The 18,649-nt window shown below is 57.1% G+C and overlaps 1 protein-coding gene across 13 annotated transcripts in view; it reads left to right on the forward strand.

Moving 5' to 3' along the window:
* Window positions 1-18,649, forward strand: part of ABLIM3 (actin binding LIM protein family member 3) — a 57,038-nt gene that overhangs the window by 15,516 nt on the left and 22,873 nt on the right. For 12 of the 13 annotated variants that reach the window (XM_075056531.1, XM_075056538.1, XM_075056530.1 and 9 more), the window contains exon 2: window positions 17,470-17,610. In XM_075056531.1, the coding sequence (XP_074912632.1) occupies window positions 17,470-17,610 (141 nt within the window). The remainder of the gene's footprint in view (window positions 1-17,469; window positions 17,611-18,649) is intronic. The other variant, XM_075056528.1, reaches the window with a different exon arrangement.

Consider the following 18,649-nt stretch of genomic DNA (forward strand, 5'->3'; position numbering starts at 1 on the left):
ACTTGGATGCATCCCCTAGCCATAGTCTAGTGTTGGAGGATGCAAGTGGAGCTGTGGTTTGGAGGCAGAGCGCGGCTTGTGGCCTTCTGGTGCTGATTTGCAGACAACAATATATCTTTTCAGTATTTGTCAAAGCTTCTGTGCCCCTTTCATGAGATAATTAGGATGACGTGTTATTAGCTGATTACTGGGGAAGCATATATTTAGTGAGGATTTATTCTGGAAGCAACATTAATCTCCTGTATAGTTGCTAAACCCCCATAAATAATCTGATTTTGATAATCAATTGCTATTGCAACCCCCCCATAAATCTCAATTAAATGCACATTTAATTCACATAAAGTTGCCAAATTTGCTTGTACATTTCTGTCCTGCTGTTTGCCTCAGGCAGATGTCTGTGTATGTGCAAGCTCAAGTCTGTTTATCAGACAGCCTAAAACCAGAATATGGTTTGCCAAGGCGGAGCAGTTACAGTAACAGCAACAATCCTCTCCCGTGGTCCCACATGGAGAACCCAGCACATCCCAGCTTCCTGCTGCCAGAGCTGCTCAAACACAAGTGCTTTGCAAACATCACTGTGCGTGGCCCTTGCCGTTGTCTTTGTGCTGGGGTTTGCAGTGAGGGCAGCAGGAGCAACTGTAGGAGGCTGTGCACCTGGAGGAACGCAGGCTTGCCCAAGGTGCATGGGCATGGGTGTGCTCAGGGAGGAGAGATGCAGTTGCCGAAACCCATGCAGAAGCTTTCAACCGTGCTCGGCTGGGATGGAAACTGAGGTCTTGTTGAGCTTGATTGAGTCCTGACCACCCCTGGGCCAGCCACAGTGACTTTTCAAGTCTTAGTGCTGGCAGAGGGGGCAGAAGCAGGGGCATGCTGCAGGCAGGAGGTGGCTGGCCCTGGACTAGCAGGATGCAGTGCTGACTGCTTCCTTCAGAGCTGGAGGGAGATTCCAGGGATCAGCTGGGCTTCATTTGTTGTTAGAGCCATGCTAATTTATTTTATCGTCTTGTTTTTGTGAATAGTACACAGCTAGCTGCAGTGGTGCACACCCCAGAGAGGGCAGAGAGAGCTGGGCTTGTGTGGCAGAGCTCTGGAGGTGCTGGTGACATGGGGCCATGCTGGGAGACCTGGCAGGAGTATGGCAAACCTCCCACCTCCTTTCGTGGTGTGGGGTTTTGACCTTCACCTGTGCTGCTTGGGTGCTGGCCCCTGCAGCTATAGGGGCTGATGCTCTTTGGAGCGCAGTGTCCCCATCCCTGCTGCCTCTGCTGGGGTGCCGGGAGTGACAGCTTGGGCTGTGATGATCTTGGTGATGGGGACCGCACTAGGGGAGCCATAAAAAAAAAAAAAACAAACGATGAAGCTGTTCAAGTTGCTGGGAAGACATCTACTAAGATCTCCTCCTGAGCCTGGCTGGAGCCCAGCCTGCTAATTATGGTGGTAGGGGAAATACACAAACATACAGATGGCAAGAAGAACAAAAACTGCTGTCTTTTAATAGCAAAAGCTCAGTTTCTGGCCAACTGAAACCGACACAGAAGTTAAACGCTAACAGCTTTGGGTGAGACCGGAGTGCCTCACCAGTCTGTGTAGGATCTCCTGGAGCCCTTGCAGAGCCCAGAGGGGGGATCTGCCTCTCCTGGGGCAGCGGGCTGGACCTCAGCCTGCAGCAGTCGCTGGTGGAGGAGCAGGGAGGCCAGGCTGTTGTGGTGGCTGGCCACGCACGCCTGCACGAGTGCACATCTACGTGTGCTAGGAGACAGCCGCGGGCAGGGCTTGCAGCTGCAGGCTGCCGAGAGCCCCACACTGGCTCTGCACCAGGGGTGGCCCGTGGCTGCTCCAGCCTGCTCTGTCCCAGAGGCTCCTTAGTGCATCCCTGCATTGAAGGGAGGGAGTTCCCTCCCTCTGAACCCACCTTTCACCTTTGGTAGGTGGGTTGGGGCAGTGGCTTGTAGAGAGACCCGAGATGCTGCCATCAGACATTGTCCCCACTGTCAGCCAGCCCCTCATCACTGTGCTCAGGGAGGGGTGCTGCTGGCAGGCGAGCATCCCCTCCGGGGTATCTTTGTGTTGACCCTTGGAGTGAGTGCTGAGGGGCTGTGCTCTTCATAACTTGTAAAAGATGCTCCGTCCCGTGGGGTTTTACCCTAACTGCGGGTCCTAAGGGTGGAGTGGGCGAGATGGACATCAGGCAGCAAGGGGCTGGTGATGCGGTGTTTTCTAGCACTGTCCTGAGGAGCCTGTGGGTCAGCACGCCTGTCTGATGCCTTGTGCCATCCTGCAGTGCTTGTGGTGCCTGAAACCCATTGGTGGCCATGGGGCTCTTTCTGGCACGGTGCTGTCCCCCACTGCACCCCACCGCCTGCACAGCCCTGGTGTCTGCTGTGCTCCCCTCTCTGCCACCCATATGCATGGCCAGGTGTCTCAAATAAGCTCCATGGGGGGTGGGTACAATCTTTTTATGACCACTTAAAGGCTCCATTTGCTACATTTAACAGAGTTAGAGTGGGGATCACAGTAGATTAAGAAAAGCAGTAAACACCCTCTGTGCTGCATGGCTCTCGGCTGCAGGGACCCTGCTGCGGTTAGGAGGCCTGGGGCTCTAATAAGCCCTTCTCTGAAAGAAGGTTTGCACAGTTTTTGTGGGATGGGCTGTATTAATTGACTGCAGGTGTATATTTTGTCTCTTCCGACCCCATGGTTTGCAGGCAGTTTGATGGTTCAGCAAGGCTCCAAGGGGATGTGGCGATGCCCTTGGCGCTGCAGCCTTGGGCTGTGTTGCCCCCCCTCCCAGGACCACAGCTGATGAGATCCCAGTTGTTTTAGAAAGCACCTTCCCAGGATATAAGAGTGGATAGAGGAATTTGGAGCCTGTTGGGGAAGCTCCTGATGGTGTTTGCTGCCAGCCCTGGGCCATAATTCATCCCCTGGAATGGGACTGGCTGGGGGGTGGCTGGTCTTGAACCTCCTGTCCCTCTGAGCACAGGCTGGTGGCACCGAGATTGCTCTGTAACGTATATCCCTTCTATGCATCCTATTTATGGGGAGATTGTCTCCTCTGTGACGCCAGGGCTCACTTTGCCAGCTGTCACCTCCAGTCCAAATTCCCATTTCATTGCACTAATATCTATACAGTGTCTCTGGATAGAGATTTGATTTCAGTTCCCCCCCTGGAGTAGAAGGAGTTAAAAATAGCAAATCCAACACCCTTCATTCCCTGGCTATGACGCAGTCTCCTGGGTTGAAGTTACAATGCCAGTGTGAGTATGGTTTAAAATAAAGCAAATGAGTGTACTGCACTCTGCAGAATAGAACAAGCTCCAGGCTGGAGAAATGACATGGAGGAGTTTCTGGTCTTCTAACCTGTGCTTGCAAAAGGCAAGAATTTCTCATCCTTGCTGTGCTCGTATTGGCCAGCTAAATGATGCTATGCACAGAGCGATTAGTGGAGTAATACAGGCGGTATTCAGCCCATCAGGGAATCAACTGATTGCAGAAGCCAGGAAGAAAGTAGCTCAGTGGATTATGGTTTGGGGCTGCCTTTCTAGAGCATCACATGCAGACCACCTTGCCAAGTATCAGCTGGATGCTAAACTGAACGATCAGGGCAGAGAGGTGCTGGACTCAGCAGCACTGTGGCCCTTCTGAAATAGCAGGGTGCAGACATGCAGGCTAACCAGGTGGATCCTCTCCCAGAATTTGGTACCAGACTATGTAAGCAACAGTCTGCTGCAAGGTGGCGGGTTGCCAACCTGGCTCTATCTTGTCTAACGGGGCTTTTTCTCTGATCTGGTACAGAAAATCCTAAATCCCCACATTTTTCACTCTCAGACCCTGCCCTAGTTTAAAAATGCTGGCTCCTGGCTTGCTTTGTAATATTTTAAATATAGCATCCTTTATGTTTTTGATGTATGCACCATATGTTTTGAAAACTGCAACAAAATCCATTGGGCTTGTGGGTGGAGGTTAAAGGGAAAAAGCATTTCCATACGGGAAGCCGCAAATACAAAACACAGCAGCAAACAGAAAATCCCTCCATGCATCAGCCAGAAATAAGCTCCTTTCTGTCCTGGCTGTCTCCGGCACATTTGTGTGCGTGCGAGGAACCAGCCTGAATGTTTCCATTGTGTCAGCTCCTGTCCTGGACACCCTGGCACTGACTCCACAGCCCCCTCCAAGGCCCAGCGGGAGATGCCACCGTGTCAGAGACCATCTGACAGCTCCTTTGCCCTTTCCCTTCCTCAGAAAACCCCTTTCTGGGTTTGGGGGGTTTCTTTTTTTTTTTTTTTTTCTCTTTTTTGGCTGGGATGGATCCTTCCTGCTAAAGCTCAGCCGGTCTGCTGCCTCCCTGGCTGGTGGCAGCGGGTGGGCTTTGGCAGTGGAGGGGAGAGGCTCCCTGGGCTCCCTGCACTCCCACGCAGCACAGACTGCCTCCCAGCATTGAACATAGACTCTATTTAGCAGGAAATTTGGCCTCGGCAAAACGATGAGCTAACGGTTTTCATCTTTTGGCCAGGACCTCAAGTTTAGTCTCTTCTACCACGCACATCTGGCATCTCTTGACTCTGGGACCCAAGGGTGTCCTCTCACATGGACCCCCCCAAACCTGTCCAGCCTGGTTAGAGCAGAAAATAGCATCATGTGGGCTGGGTCCAACCTCCAACCGAGGCACGTTCCTCCTATATTCTCGCTGTCTGAGGCTGCTGGGTGAGCTGTTTGGCTGGCTCTAGCTCACCCACTTGTCATGCCTCATGAATAAAATCTGGGGGAGGAGATGGGCTCTGGCCAGTGCCTGGCTGCCAAGCAGGCTGCCTCCCTTGAGACCACCCTGCCAGGTCCCCTCCCCAGCCAGCATCACCCCAGGTGAGCAGGAGAAAGGCTGGGATGGCCAAGGGCAGCAGTGGGGCTGGTAGGACCCATGTGTCTCTTGGGTGGCCCTAAGCTCCTGCTGGGGGAAGCAGCTCTGGTTTGGCCCCACACTCGGAGGATGGGTGGGATGCAGTGGCCACGTGTATTGAGGGATGGCCGCAGTGGAGGAGGGGACGTGGGAAAGGCTTTCATATTTGCTTTTGCTCTGCAGCATCCCATTGCCCTGGAGATTCAGGGCTGGGACTGCGTGTCGCCCCACGAGGCATGCATGCCCTGGGGACAGCAGAGTCCAGAGCAGGGCAGAGGGAGGCTGCCACCAAGGATTTGGCTGTACACTGCAGCATGGTATCCTCCAGAGAACATGGCCTCAGGTGGTCCTCCTGCACCTGGGATCCACAGAGGGCCACCAAGAGCAGCGATGTGTCTCTGCTCGTGTGGGTTTGTGCTCACCCAGATCCCTGTCCCAGGGTAGTCCACACCCCATCCCTGCTTTGGGACCCAGGCAGAGTTCAAGCCACGGATGTGCAATGTGTTTCTGTGCAGGATGCGCTCATCTGCCTCACGCCCCCTCGCTCATACACAATTTATTTGTATCTATAGCAGCTCGGGCAAGATTTTTTTAAGCTGAAGCAGATGTAAGGATGAAATCCCATCTTCAGCCTCTCAGCAGGGATCCCTCCTCGCCCGCCTCAAATAAACCTTTCTGCAGCCCAAAATGCTGATCTCGGAGAGTGCCGCACATCTGCCGAGGAGGCAGTGGTCAGTGGGAGCGGCAGCAAATGCCAACAGCGGGAGCGGCTCCGGCACCGTGCCCCGGCTGCACGTGGCAGGCAAGGGATGCCTCCGGCTGTGGGTCGGGGCTGGGACGCCGCAGAGAAATGTGGGCAGGAGGGCAGGAGGGTGTTTGTCGGCTCTCGCTGCGTCCCTGGCCGGATTGTCGTTGGGTTTGTGTGTAAAAGGGTGGGTTTTGTGCAGAGCTGTGGGAGTCCGGTCTTGCCTCTCCCGGCAGGTGCCGTGGGGGCTGTGGACCGAAGGGCTGTGACCCCCCGACCGCCCCGGTGCAGGGCTGGGACGCGCAGTACGAGGCAGCTCCCCGCTGGCTCCTGTATCTCTGCGTCACCCTGGGCTTCAGTCCTGCTGCTTATTGCTTCATCAGACCTCCTAAATGGCGGCTGACCCTCTGAATCGAGAGGCAATCCCTCAAGAGGGACCTGTTCTGGCTTTCTGGGCCTGGATCCAGCATCTTAGCAGCCTCCCGAGTGAAGAGCTGATGTGTGTGCGTGCAGGCATCTGCTTGGGGTTTCTGAATGCGCATGTCCCCCATGGTGGTGGGGCACCTCTGGGTGCAGAGGAGAGCTCTGGGCGGTGCATGTGCTCTGGATTCGACCCCTGGGGACGCCTGTTTGCTGTCTGCATCCTCCATCTCTCCTTCAGCTCACACACACGTGCCTCTCGCCCTCTCTCCCCCATGGCTTCGCTGCTCTGTTTTTCTTGAAAGCGAAGCAAATCGATAGTTGCCTGGACTCCTGGGAGGCTCCGTGCAGCTCCCCAGCCCTATGCCTGCTTGTGCCATGCAGCCCGGTGTGCTGCCATGGTGCCCTGCCTGGCTGCCACTTCGGTGGCTGTCCCTGCACAGCTTGGCCGGCTCCCAGACCGCGGGTGGCCCTTGGGCTCCTGACCCCCGGCCGTGGGAGCTGCGGGGTGCTTCGGGGTGTCTGAATCAAGCCCTTCTCAGCCCTGCACATCCTGTGAGGAGTGGCTTGTGGCACGAAAGCCACCAGGCACCTAAGCTTAGGGTGAAGGTGCCTTGTGGAGGGATGTCAGTGTGGCTTTGGGGAGCCTGGTGGATCTGGTCTAGTTGGCCCTGGAGGCTTGCTCATGGGGCCAAAGCAACTCTGATCTGGTCCCCTCCACCCGTGCTGCACTTGGTACCTGTGCAAGCCAGGGAGTTTTCCTGGCCAGGCTGCTCTTGCAGGGGGTGGGGGACCTGGCGTTACTGGCAGCACAAGTCACCTCATAGCCGTCAGGGGATGGAGACTCGTATTCCACATGCTGGGGGAAGCATCTCACTTCCCAGCACTGCTAGTCCCAGGTAGGTGGTGGGGGCTTCCTACCGCTGTAGTGGATCTGGATAGCAATTGGATAGCCAAATGCTGGGGAGCTGCACCGGCAAGGAGCAGTCCTGCTCACCCCAAAAGGATGCTTGGGACTGCCACGGTCCTTGCTAGTGCCCCAGTGGTCCCAGGCTCTGGCAACCAAGAGCCTTAGCCACCTCCGGGTGCTGCAGCAGGGGCTGGCTATGTGGACGGCTGCCACTCCCCAGCTTCACCATCGGGGCGGCTCCCCCTTCACTGGGCTTTTTTCCCCATTCACGAGCCTGACCTCGTGTCAGAGTGCGGTGTGAGTTTCAGGGCTGTGACTAGCTAATGTCCTCACAAAGATTTTAAGAGGAAGAAGGAAGGTAGCTGCCTGGCTTGCAGAGGTGTAGAGCTTGCTCCTGCCTGGGAATGGGGCAGAGGGTGCTGCTCACAGCTGTCCTGCTGGAGCCACCCTGGGGCAGGACCCAGCACCAGCCCTCTGATGCCTGGGGTCCTCCATGCCATCCCCTTCTGTTCAGCATAACTCCCTGCTCCGGGCTCACCATGACTCCTGCCCTGGGCAGCCATGCATTTCAGCCATTATTAATTAAAATGTAATCTATCCTTTCTCTTCCTCTCCCCAAGACGCCAAGAACTGCTAAAATATTCTCAGGGATAATAGGGAGGGGAATTAAGTAGTTACTGTGAAATTTGAGCTGTGCCTTTTGGAGATTTATTGCCATTCCTAGAGCCTGCGATTCCCTGTTGAGCACTACGTCTCCAGCCCCACGCTCAGTGGAAATACCATGCCTGCCTGGGAGACTGGGCATGCCATGTAAGATATACAGGCAGCTGCGGCACGTTCAGCCTGCATATAGATATGGTACACCAGGTGCTGGGGGATCTCTTTTTCGCGAGCTGTCGGAGGGGCTGAACTCCTTGTCTCTAACCTGTGTGGTTATCTGCAGCACTTGGTGTCAGTTCTGGGATGCAGCCTGGGGCCCCGATGGGGCAGGCGCTCTGGGTGTGATACCACATGTTAGGATGAGAACAATATTGCTTGTGGAGAGTGGCTCCTGGAGCAAGTGAGGTGCTGGGAGCAGAGGTGGGCAGCAGCCAAGAGGATTTTGCCTGCAGCTCTGAGCACTGTGCCCAGGAGGGTGACCATGGGAGGAGCAGCCCCAGCCCCTGCGCTGCCTGCGAGGAGGGGGCTGCTGGATGCACAGCTTTACTTCTCCCTCATCACCCAGTTCTTCCGTTCCTCCTGCAAATTGCTGCTGGGGACGGGCATGCACAAGGTGGGGAGCAGCTGGCCCAGCGCAGGGGGCTGAGCATCCCACAGACCCTTCTTGGAGGGGATGAAATGGGAGGAACTGCCTGGTAGTGTTTGTTAGTCATTGCAAAAAATCCCCAAATCCCTGTTGTATCTGACTCGGGGGGCAGCTTGGACCCGGTGCGGGGAGGCAGGATGCCGCCCTCCCTTGGGGGTTCTGCTCGCACCCTGTTTGGGGATCTGTGGAGCACAGAGCTCTGCTGGAAGGGGCTTCTGTGATGTCTGCAGACAGGCAAACGTGCTAGCACCAGGCGTCCCGACTGCAATTGCAGTTCAAGGAGATCTTGTTGCCATGACAAGCTGTACAAGTATTATCTGGGAAAAAAAAGACCTCGGCAGTGCTTGTTGGAGATGGGAGAAAAGCAGCCAGTGTGGAGGGCACATACATACCATGCAAGCCATGCACTAATGTGGCTGCAAGTACGTGTGTTCAAATGCAGATGTTAAACTCCTTCTAACATGTGTTATCTTCCAGTGTTACACCCCCAAGACCTCCTGCCCTGCTCCAGCCCCCTCTCGAGCTCCATGCCCCCCAAAATCCCACATGTGGGGGGCACAGCCACACTCCCGGCCCCTCACCCTCCTCCAGTCCCCACGCAGCCATCCTGGCAGGGCCCTTTCAGGAAAGAGAAGGTGTTAGCAAAGCTCTCGGGAGATGCCAGCCCCATGCCACAGCGCTTGCCAGGCAGTGGAAGCTCGCGCCCACCAAGCCCTCCGCTTCTTCATTTATTTAGTAGCAGGGCCTGGCGAGTGATGATTAAACTTTAAAGGGTGGTTCTGTGCTGGGAAGCAAACACCGTTAAAAACACTGGTGCCTCTGAGCGGACGCTGCTACTGGGATGAGAGCATCAGTCGCAAGGGGTGCAGCCCAGCTCTGGGCACGTGCCCCATGGCACAGACCAGCGTGGGGCTGGGGATGCTGTTTAGCCTGCGGCAGGACGCTCATCCTCCTCCTTTGCCTGGTGAGTGGTGAAAGGACCTCTTTCTCTGGATGATGACTTTTGCCACGGTGGTGCTCTGGGTGCGACCATTGCTGCAACCCCGCGAGTGAGGATGCCACACGCAGGCTTGTTCCCTGTGGTGCTCCCTGGCCACTGCTGGGCTGGGTGGTTGGGGGTTGTTGGGACAGCATGTTCCCTGGCTCGCCAGCTCTGGGCAGCCCAGGGAATAGCTGTCAGGCTGTGGATGCTTGTGAGCACTACACAAGGCTTTCTGTTGTCATGCTGCTTTGCACCGAGGTCTTCAAATTTCCCTGCAGCTGCGAAAACTAGAAGAGCAACTTTTTCCTCTTTTTCTTGAGAATCTGGAAAAATCACAATTGCAGCAGTCAGTGGTTTCAGCAAACCAGGGACATGCTGGGGCCCCTCGCCCAGCACACCCCATGGCCCTGCTGGCAGTGGGGCTGGGACTGGGAGGTGGCGGGGGCAGCGGGTTCCCCAGGGGGTAGCAGGTTTCTGCAGCGGAGGAGGTAAAACCTGCTGCAGCCTCAGCTGGCAGTGGGGTCTTCGGGTTTCCCCGGCACGTTAGAGCCCTGCCTGGGCTGCCTGCGCTGGGGAAGTAAACATCCTGCGGGCAGGCACAGGCAGCTGCCAGCAGCTGGGTCAGTGCGGGGAGACAATCGCCGGCTTCCTCACCACTCACATTTGGAGAATAATTTCCATGTATGCAGCCAGAAACAAAGTTTGCTGTGCGGGCAGGGCCTTTGCTGTTCACTGCTCCATCTTTTTTCCTTTTTCCTTCTATCCTCTTTCTTTTTCTCCTTCTCTCCTTCCCTCTTTTTCTTTACCCTTCTCCTTTGTCTCCTCTGACTGTGTTTTTGAGCTCCCTCCTCTCTCTTTTTGGAGTGGTAGCAGTGCGTCCCCCCTGCAGACCAGCTCCCACCCCAGCACATGGTCCTGCCGTGCCCTTGCTGTTAGCACGAGGCTTTGGCACCCATTTGGGCACCTTCCCGCATCACTGGCCAGCCACAGCAGCTGCCACCACTTTAGTCTGTGTGACAGTGACAGTTTGCTGCCTCCTCCCAGTTTCAGCTTGACATGAGATCTGGGGAACCCCTCCCAGCACTGGCTGCTTTGCTTCCCAGCACGGTGCTGGGAGCTTGGGGAACAGAGCAAGAGGAGAGGCTGGTTCTGCCCGCTCCACCCCTCTGCGGGGGCAGCACTGCCTCTGCAGTGCAAATCACGGTGCCCACACCCCCAGCCCCCATCCTTCCCCCCTGCCATCCTGCCAAGGCAGGGTGCGAGCCTTCGAGCATCCCGAGGTTCAAAGCCGCAGTGAGCCCCACAGCTGGGGGCTGGAGCAGGGCCAGAGCGTGCGTTTGAGCTCGTTAGGAGCCTGTTGTGGTGGTTTCACCCGGCTGCCAGCCCTCCCAGGAGAGGTGCGCATGGGGAGCAGCAAGGGTGCTGTGGAGTGGGAGCATGGGGCTGGCACCTCTGCCCTGCATCCTTGACCTACCTCTGCAAAAAAAGGACTTGCACAGAGTGTAGCTGCCATTATCCTCTGCGATATCCAGCCACACTCATTCAGGTCCTACCCGCGATACCCAGCTAAAGAAGACTCTCTCGCCCATACGGTGCCAGTGCTGGCCCAGCATCCCCATCCCAGCCCTGTCCTGTTGCCGGCAGCCGCATGCCCTCGCCCACACTGGCATCTGCCACTCCAGCTCTGCTGACTCCTGTCCTTGCAGCACCCACATCTTGTGTCCTGTGTCACGCCGAGGAAGGTGACGCAGTGCGGGAGTGACAGTGGTGGGGGGCAAGGGGACAGTGTGAGGCAGGTGGAAGCAATAATTGGTCATGATCTAATTAGGGAAGCCTAGGGCTAGATTAGGAGCTGTGACACGGTTTTTAGCCGTAAGCCACAGATGGCTCTGCCTGCGAGCTGGGAGAGGAGAGGAGAGGGGAAGCTGTCGTGGACTTGCTGGGATTTGTAATCCTGCCTGCACGACGCTCCGTGCCGACTAACATGACTGTTTTCTGATGGCTTGGAAATACCTCCGAGCCTGGTCCGCGTAAGGTGGGTGTTCCCCAATGCTCCCGGCCCACACTCCCCACACTGCCCTGCTCCCCGCCTGCCCCACTGGTGCCCCTCACAGCCCACTCCTGTGCTGCACGCGTGAGGACAGCAATAGATGCAATGCAAACATTGGGAGAAGCAGCCAGAGCTGCTCCAGGCTCAAACTATCCCACAGCAGATCCATGGTACCTGCCCTTGGCCCATGCCTTTATCAGGATCACCTGGCCTGCCCCAGCTTAAAATGTAAATACTAAGTAAGGAATCATGTGACACTTCTGGATCTGGAAAGATCAAAAGAGAAAATATTTGACCAAAGGTAAATATGTAATTTTCTCCTTGATTCAAATGACTTTTATCTGTGGAACCCTGATGGAAAGCAGTGGCCAGCTGCCTGAGCACCGAGATGGCCATGCAGATGTCACAGCAGGTGTCAGACTCACCGCTGGAGCTGTGTGTCCTGATTAGCCCCTTCCTTTATTCCAGGGGTAATTCAGCTGATCTTTCAACTGGACCACCGGCACCGCCGCGGCAGGGCGCATGTGCCCACATTGTACCCCTTACCCAGCTATCTGCTGCCGACAGCCCCCAGAACCTTTACCCACCGTCGCCTTCTCAGCAGGCAGCTGGGGTGGGCAAGCAGCCAGGGTGGCCGGAGCAGGCTCATTCCCACATGCTGGGGTCGGAGGCAGCCCCACAGGATGGCTGGCTGCAGCTCTCCCCGTGTGTCCCCCCTCCAGCAGCAGCATCATTTGGCTCCAAGCTCATCTTTCCCTTCCTCCCCAAGGCGTTTTTATGGCTGCGGCCGAGCTCTTTGGCCGCTGCAGGACAGCAGGCAGGAGCCCTCAGCCCCGCTGCTGATGAGAAACCCATATCCCGCAGCCGCTGGAGCTCCCACCCTTCCTCCCCGGCCGCCCTTGGGGCTCAGCGCAGCTCCTGCCTGGAGGGGAAATCCTCCCCCTCGCCCTCATCTCCCGCGGGGCTTGGAGCAGGACAGGTCGCCCAGCGTCCCTGCTGCAGCAAGAGGATTTTTGGGGTGCGGGCTCCCGGAGCACCACCTCTTTCTCCCCGCATCCCGGCGGACGTTTCTTCTGCGCCCCCTCGCTCTCCGCCCCCAGCCCAGCACATTGTGTCCCATCACCAGTGCTTCACCCCAGCCTCTCCCTCAGCCTCCAGTGCGTCCAGCAAAATTCCTTTCTGGCCAGTCATTGCGGCCCCTCGGCCTCGACGCCTCTGGCGGGGCTGGGCTTCCTCTTCCTGAGCCGCCCCAGCCCCCGCCATGCTCCCGGCCCCCTCCTCGCCTTCGCCCAGCGCTGTGGCATCAGCTCTTCCCTAGGGACACGAGGTCTGCCAGCCGAGACCACCTCAAGGTTCGGGTGCCCGGCTTCCCTCACCCTCCCCAGGGGAGCTGCATCCCGCACGCACCCTGTAGCATCCCGGTCCCACCACCCCCAGTGGGTTTTTGCGAGAGGATGATTTGCAGCCCCGGTTAGCGCAGGGAGCGTGCAGAGGATGACTGTGGTGAATCGCTCACTGCAGGCAGCGGGGAGGAGTGGGAGGCAGCGGCTGCTGGAAGAGAGCTCAGCCCCAGGGAGGTGCGAGGACTCCTGGCAGCACTGCCTGCCCTGGCACGCCGCTGCTGCTCCCCCTCGCCTCCGGGCATCCACCCCAACTCAGGTCTCACCCAAGCACCCACCCAGCACTCCCTGGACCTGGACCCCACGCTGACACCCACCCAGCACGCCCTGGACCCCACGCTGACACCCACAGCACCCAGTGGGGACATCTTCCCTACGCGCAGCCAGCACCCGCTTTGCTCACACCTCGCTGCGCCTGCCGGCACTCGGCCCCAGCAGCAACCCCTGGCACTCGCCCACCTCAGCTTCCCACTGTGGTACCACCTCTCCTTATTAATTAAAGGGTGAATGCTTTGCTTTTCCACAGTCCCCTTCACCTGTGGCTCTCTGAGCATTATGCAAATATTAATTACTGGTAATTAATTAAATCAGGCCTCCCCATCCCCCTGTGGAGATGCTGTCTCATAAACATGCTGATAGCAAACACAGTGTCAGGGCAGGCTCTCTGAGCTGGGTGGGAGCTTCCAATTACCTGTTGCTAATGATGCAAACCCCGCCTGCAGCAGTTTCTACCTAACTGAGCTTCCCAGGGGGCTAATGGGCCGGGAGAGGGAGATAGGTGGGAAACCAGCAGGACCTGGTCTGATCCCGGTGAGGGACGATGGATGGATCTTTATAAAAGGCGCTGGGTGTTCTGTTCCTTGCAGCTTGTGCTCCTGGAAACTTGGTCCTGGTTTGCTGCTGGTGGGGTATGGGGCTGCCTGGGTAAGAAATGGGGGGCCCAAGCAGCTGGTGGAGCTTGCTTTATGTCAGCCTTTCAGCCCCAAGCCACCATGGGGAGCTGTGCCCTGTTATTTGTGTTGGTGTTGAGCTGCCATCCCTCCAAGGTAGATGGGGATCATCTATCAGCCACCCCTCCTGAAGGGCTCAAAGTGTTTCAGAGGCAGCGTAAGGGTTCAGCGTTCCCCTGTCCTGCCGCTCCTCGGTGGAGGGCTGGGATGCCGTGCAGGAAGAGGACAGGAAGGCAAACGCGGTTATTGACCCTCCTGAAGCGGGAGGTGGGTGCTCTGCGAACGAAGGAGGGGGATTGCCCAGGCATGCACGGCAGGAACCTGCAGTTTGCTCACTGCAGCACGGCGTGGAGGATCTCTTGGGCAAGGTCCCTCTGCCCTCCTGGGGGACAGAGCTCCTCTACGCAGCCTTGGGTGTTGTTTGGGGGCACTGTCTCTCCCCCCACCCGGGTCGCAAGCTCCCTTGCTTGCGTACGGCTGCCGCTATCTGTCCCTAAGACCGTGCGGGGCACCGATCCCTGACCGGAGGTGCCACCTTAATCCGGATAAATGGGAAACCTATTGCGTGCCCACGCAGCCCCGTGCGGCAGCTCGCTGCCTGGCTGTGGCCACAGCGGCTCCTCGGACCCTGCGGATCAAGCGCCAGCCGGGCCATGGGGTCAGCCCTGCAGGAACCTGGCCCTGGGCAGCCTTTGGCGCTGCATTGTGGAGCACAAATGCATTAGTCGCTGAACGAAGCCAGCTTAATTTCCCGCTCTACAAGCAAAAGCGGGAGCAAACCGGGGTGAGATTAAGGCATTCCTTGGGCAGCTCCCACCCCCTCACCCCTACTGCTGTATCTCAGCCTGCGAGGCCACTAATGCTACTTACATTATTACTGGATTATTTTGGTGTAATGAGCTTTGCCCTGCTCAGCTGTCCCTCTGCTCAGGGGTGTTGTGATGTGTAATACTTCCTGCGTGAGGCCATGAGGCAGGCAGCTGCCTGCTCAAAAACAAGCAGAGCCCCAGCAAAACAATGCATTAATGTTCCCAGAGCAAAATTCCAGCACGGGCCGGAGGTTAATCACAAATCAGGGAGCTTTTGGCTTAGTGCTGAACAAAGCTGGCAGGCGGGAGGGCGATGGTGCCTAAGCCGGGTCCTGACCCATCTCCATGGGTACAAATAGGAGTGACCGTATCGGTTTCATCTCTGCCAGCAGTATAACGCAGCTATAAGCATCTCTTCCATCATCGACTCCTTTTCCTCTGCCTTCCCTCCCATCAGACCTGCCAGTGCAGGGGCTTGGCGATGTGTTGCTATGGACACCAAGAAGTTTCCCCTAGAGACCAGAAGCCCGGAATAAGTGATGCCTGCATTTTCTGACATTGATTATTTTTTTCTTCCCCATTTTTTATTATTCATTTTTGCTTAAGTGTTGATTAATTCCTAGCCTTTCACCCCACCTCCCTCCTGATTTTCTCTCCGAGCTTTGTGGATTGCCATGGCTGTGTCCCAGGACTTGGCTTCTGCTTCATTCTCTGTGAGGGCGCGAGCACAGGGTGCGTGGGAGGAAGTTTCAGTGCTGTAACTCTTGCTCTGCTGGAGACCCCTACAGAAGAGATTCCCCCATTTATTCCAGCCTTGAGAGATCCTGTTGGGACCAGGCCTGGGTCCCCCCAGGCTGCTGCAGAGTTCAGGAGTGCCCACCAGCAGCAGCAGCTGCTGCAGAAGGTCCTGGACCCCTCTTCCCAGGGCTTGCACCTCCCTGCAAAAGAATGGGTGGGGGTACCCTGCTCCCTTTACAGGTGTCCTTCATCGAATCTGGGACCTCAAGGTGATTTAGATCTAGAGTAGTTAGTGTCTGTGCTGGCCTAACTCCTGTATTATAGCTCTTCTGTTGGCACCGCAGTACCCTTTAGTACCCCAAGTACCTCTGTTGGCCTCAGAGCTCTTGGCCTGCAAGAGCACAATCGGGAGGGAAGTCCCAGCAACTCTTGGAAGTTCGTGTCAAGGCCAGAGCCTGAGCTTTGCAGGGGGGCTGGGGGACACTTATAGGAAAGCACCTTGGCTTTTCTTGCAGCCCTCAGGTTGGTCTTGGCGAGGCAGCCAGACCCTGGCAGCTCCGTAGCGCCAGGGGATGGAGCAGCGGTCAGGGAGGGTCAGCCCATTTTCCCAGTGGCGAGCAGTGCCGCACGTCCGTAGAGCATGTCTCTGGGCACCTGGTGTATGTGATGGGATTTTACTGTGAGACAGTCTCAATGTCATTTTGACTTCTCTTTCTTTGCTTTTGAAGCCAATAATAAGGTCAGGGAGGGTCAGCCCATTTTCCCAGTGGTGAGCAATGCTGCACATCCGTAGAGCGCATCTCTGGGCACTGGGCATATGTGATGGGATTTTACTGTGAGACAGTCTCAATGTCATTTTGACTTCTCTTCCTTTGCTTTTGAAGCCAATAATAATGGGCTGTTTCGGTTCCCTGCCACATGATCTGCCTCACGGTGAGCAAGGAGCCTCTCTGATGAGTGATCTCCTCTGTCCTGTGCCCCTTCCTCCCTGCTCTGGAGGGAGTTCACATACCAGGTTTCAATCAACTGCTTCTCTTGTTCCTGGGAATGCAGCTCAGCACTAGGTTAGAAAGTCTCTGGTCCATTGAAATCCTGCCCTTCGCTGCTCGAGTTGCCCAAATTGCAACTCCGTCTCTGAAATCTTACAGCACACAAGTCCTTTGCTGCTTGGCCCCTGCCTGCAGCGGTGAGCATGGTGTCAGCCAGCCTGGAGCTCCTGCGAGCAGCCCGTGCATTTGTAGGTGGGGCAGGGAAAGCAGGAGCTGCTCTTTAAAATGTTTTCGGTATGTGTTTGGGGATTGTGCTGAGACAGCAGAAAGACCCCCTCCTCTATACGATTCCTCCCCTGGAGCGTGGGATGAGGTTGCAGAGCATCAGCCCTTTGTGGTGGTCTGCAGAGCTGCTGGGGAGGGATGAGGAGTGGAGGCAAGTCCCAGGACCACCTGCAGCAAGAGAAGGTCGGCTCTTGACCATAGCTCCAGGGGAGTCATATTGCCCTCCCCTCCCCTGCAGCCCCCGGCTCAGCACAGAGCCTGCACGCGCCGCAGTGCCGCTCCGGAAGGAGCAGCAAGGCTGGGATGCTGCTCCTCTCTGGGGAGGTGAGAGTCCCACCAGGGCCAGACACTCAATTGCTGTGATGTTTGAAAGCTCCTTGAAAAATGACTTCTTCATCCAGTTCTTAACCAAACAAGTGGAAGCTCCAAAACACAACAGTTCCTTCCCATGCTGCTGCCAAATCAGTGCTCGCTGGCGTGTTTCTGAGCAGGTCAGCAGCCAGCCAGGACTGCCCGAGGGCTGAGCAGAGCAGAGCCGGTGGGTAGCTGGTCCCTGCATTGTCCTTCTGCACCTGCTTAGGAGATAGGAGAGCGTCCGGGGAGCTCTGCATGGCTTTGGGGCGATGCTGCAGGGGGCGATGCTGCAGGTGAGCTGGTTATCCGTGCAGGGGCAGGGAGCAGTGCCCGGGCACTTGCATGGAACAGCACTTAGGACTGGAGACCTGTGAGCCAAACATGGGTAGTGGCTCTTTTGTGGGGACAGGGAAATCCCGAATCCAGATGGGGATATGTACCCAGCTCAGAGTCACTGGGTGCTGGCACAATCTCGGCTGTCCTTTGCCCTTAGCCTAATGTCTGGCTGCTGCGTTGCAGTCACCAGAGGGGTCTTCTGCAGCTGCCCAGCTGAGGTCAGTGCCATGACGCCCGGCTGTGTCCTGAATGTTAACAGACCCTTCCCCTCTCTTGCTTTTCCCTCCCTCCTTTCTGCCAGCAGTTCCCTATCAGCAAAACCCCTACACGCCTGGGAGCAGCTCCACCGTCATCCAGTGCTACCGCTGCGGGGACACCTGCAAGGGCGAGGTGGTGCGTGTCCAGAGCAATCACTTCCACATCCGCTGCTTCACCTGCCAAGGTAGGACAGTGCCGCCCGAAGAGCTGGTGGTCAGGTTGCCCCACAGCCCTGGGTGCAGTCTGGAAAGCAAAAGGCTGGGGACAGACCTACCTGACCTGCTCAGATGTGGTCACACGCCTGAGGGTGGCAGTTTCCCGCAGGGGTGGATGTGGCATGGTGCAGGCGGGGGGGTAACGGCACGGGGCTGGCACGGTGCAGGCAATGCCCCTGCGTGATGCCAGAGCCGGCAGGCTGCGAACAGGGGTGGCCGAGACCTGGGCACCGTCACTACCCTCAAGCTGCCTGAATGCCGGCAGCCCACGCTGCGCCGGTCCCAAACGTACGCACGGCCCATCTGTGATCTGGGGGGGCCACCGCGTCCTTCAGCCGCCTGCCTGCCCCCAAATCGGGAGGAGGAGGAGGTGTTGCCAGCTTGGCTGAGAGGCGGTGAGGCGGGGGAGATGCCCAGAGCGGCTCCCGACGGGTCTGGGGATGGGTGACGGATCGCTGCCACCCGTGCATGGGATGCAACTGAGGTGCCGTGGGATGCTGTGTGCTGCAGCTGGGGCTCAGCAGCCCCCAGGGGCTGGCAGAAATAGAGGAGGGAGGTTGCTTGAATCTTCCCTGAGCACAAGAGGAGAGCTGTGGAGCTGTAAAAGCTAACGGCCCAGAGTCAAGGCTGAAGAGCTCCCTAGTGCGTTTATTAAAGCAGCCACTCTCAACCAGGCCAGTGGCTGCTTCTGTAGGTTGTAAAGCATCCCATTACCAGGGCTTTTTAAAGGTCTCTGGTCTTTCAAGATCCCAGCACCTTGTGCTAAGCAGGACATAAATCCCTGTCCCTTTGGCCATGCTTTGCTGCTCCTCCCCAGGGAACAGAGGGTTTGGCTGGAGGGGACTTTTCCCCTGGGCTGTCACCACCCCTACTGCAGCCCTGTGCCCCATGGAGCAGGCAGCCCCAGATCTCTGGGAGCGGCTGTGGGCCCCAGGTTACCCTCGGGGCTGACCTACACGTGTGGGGTGCTGGGCTGAGCCCCCTGCCTCTTCCGAGCTTGGATGTGCA

This window comes from Buteo buteo, chromosome 24, assembly GCF_964188355.1.
Source record: "Buteo buteo chromosome 24, bButBut1.hap1.1, whole genome shotgun sequence".
Lineage (NCBI taxonomy): Eukaryota > Metazoa > Chordata > Aves > Accipitriformes > Accipitridae > Buteo > Buteo buteo.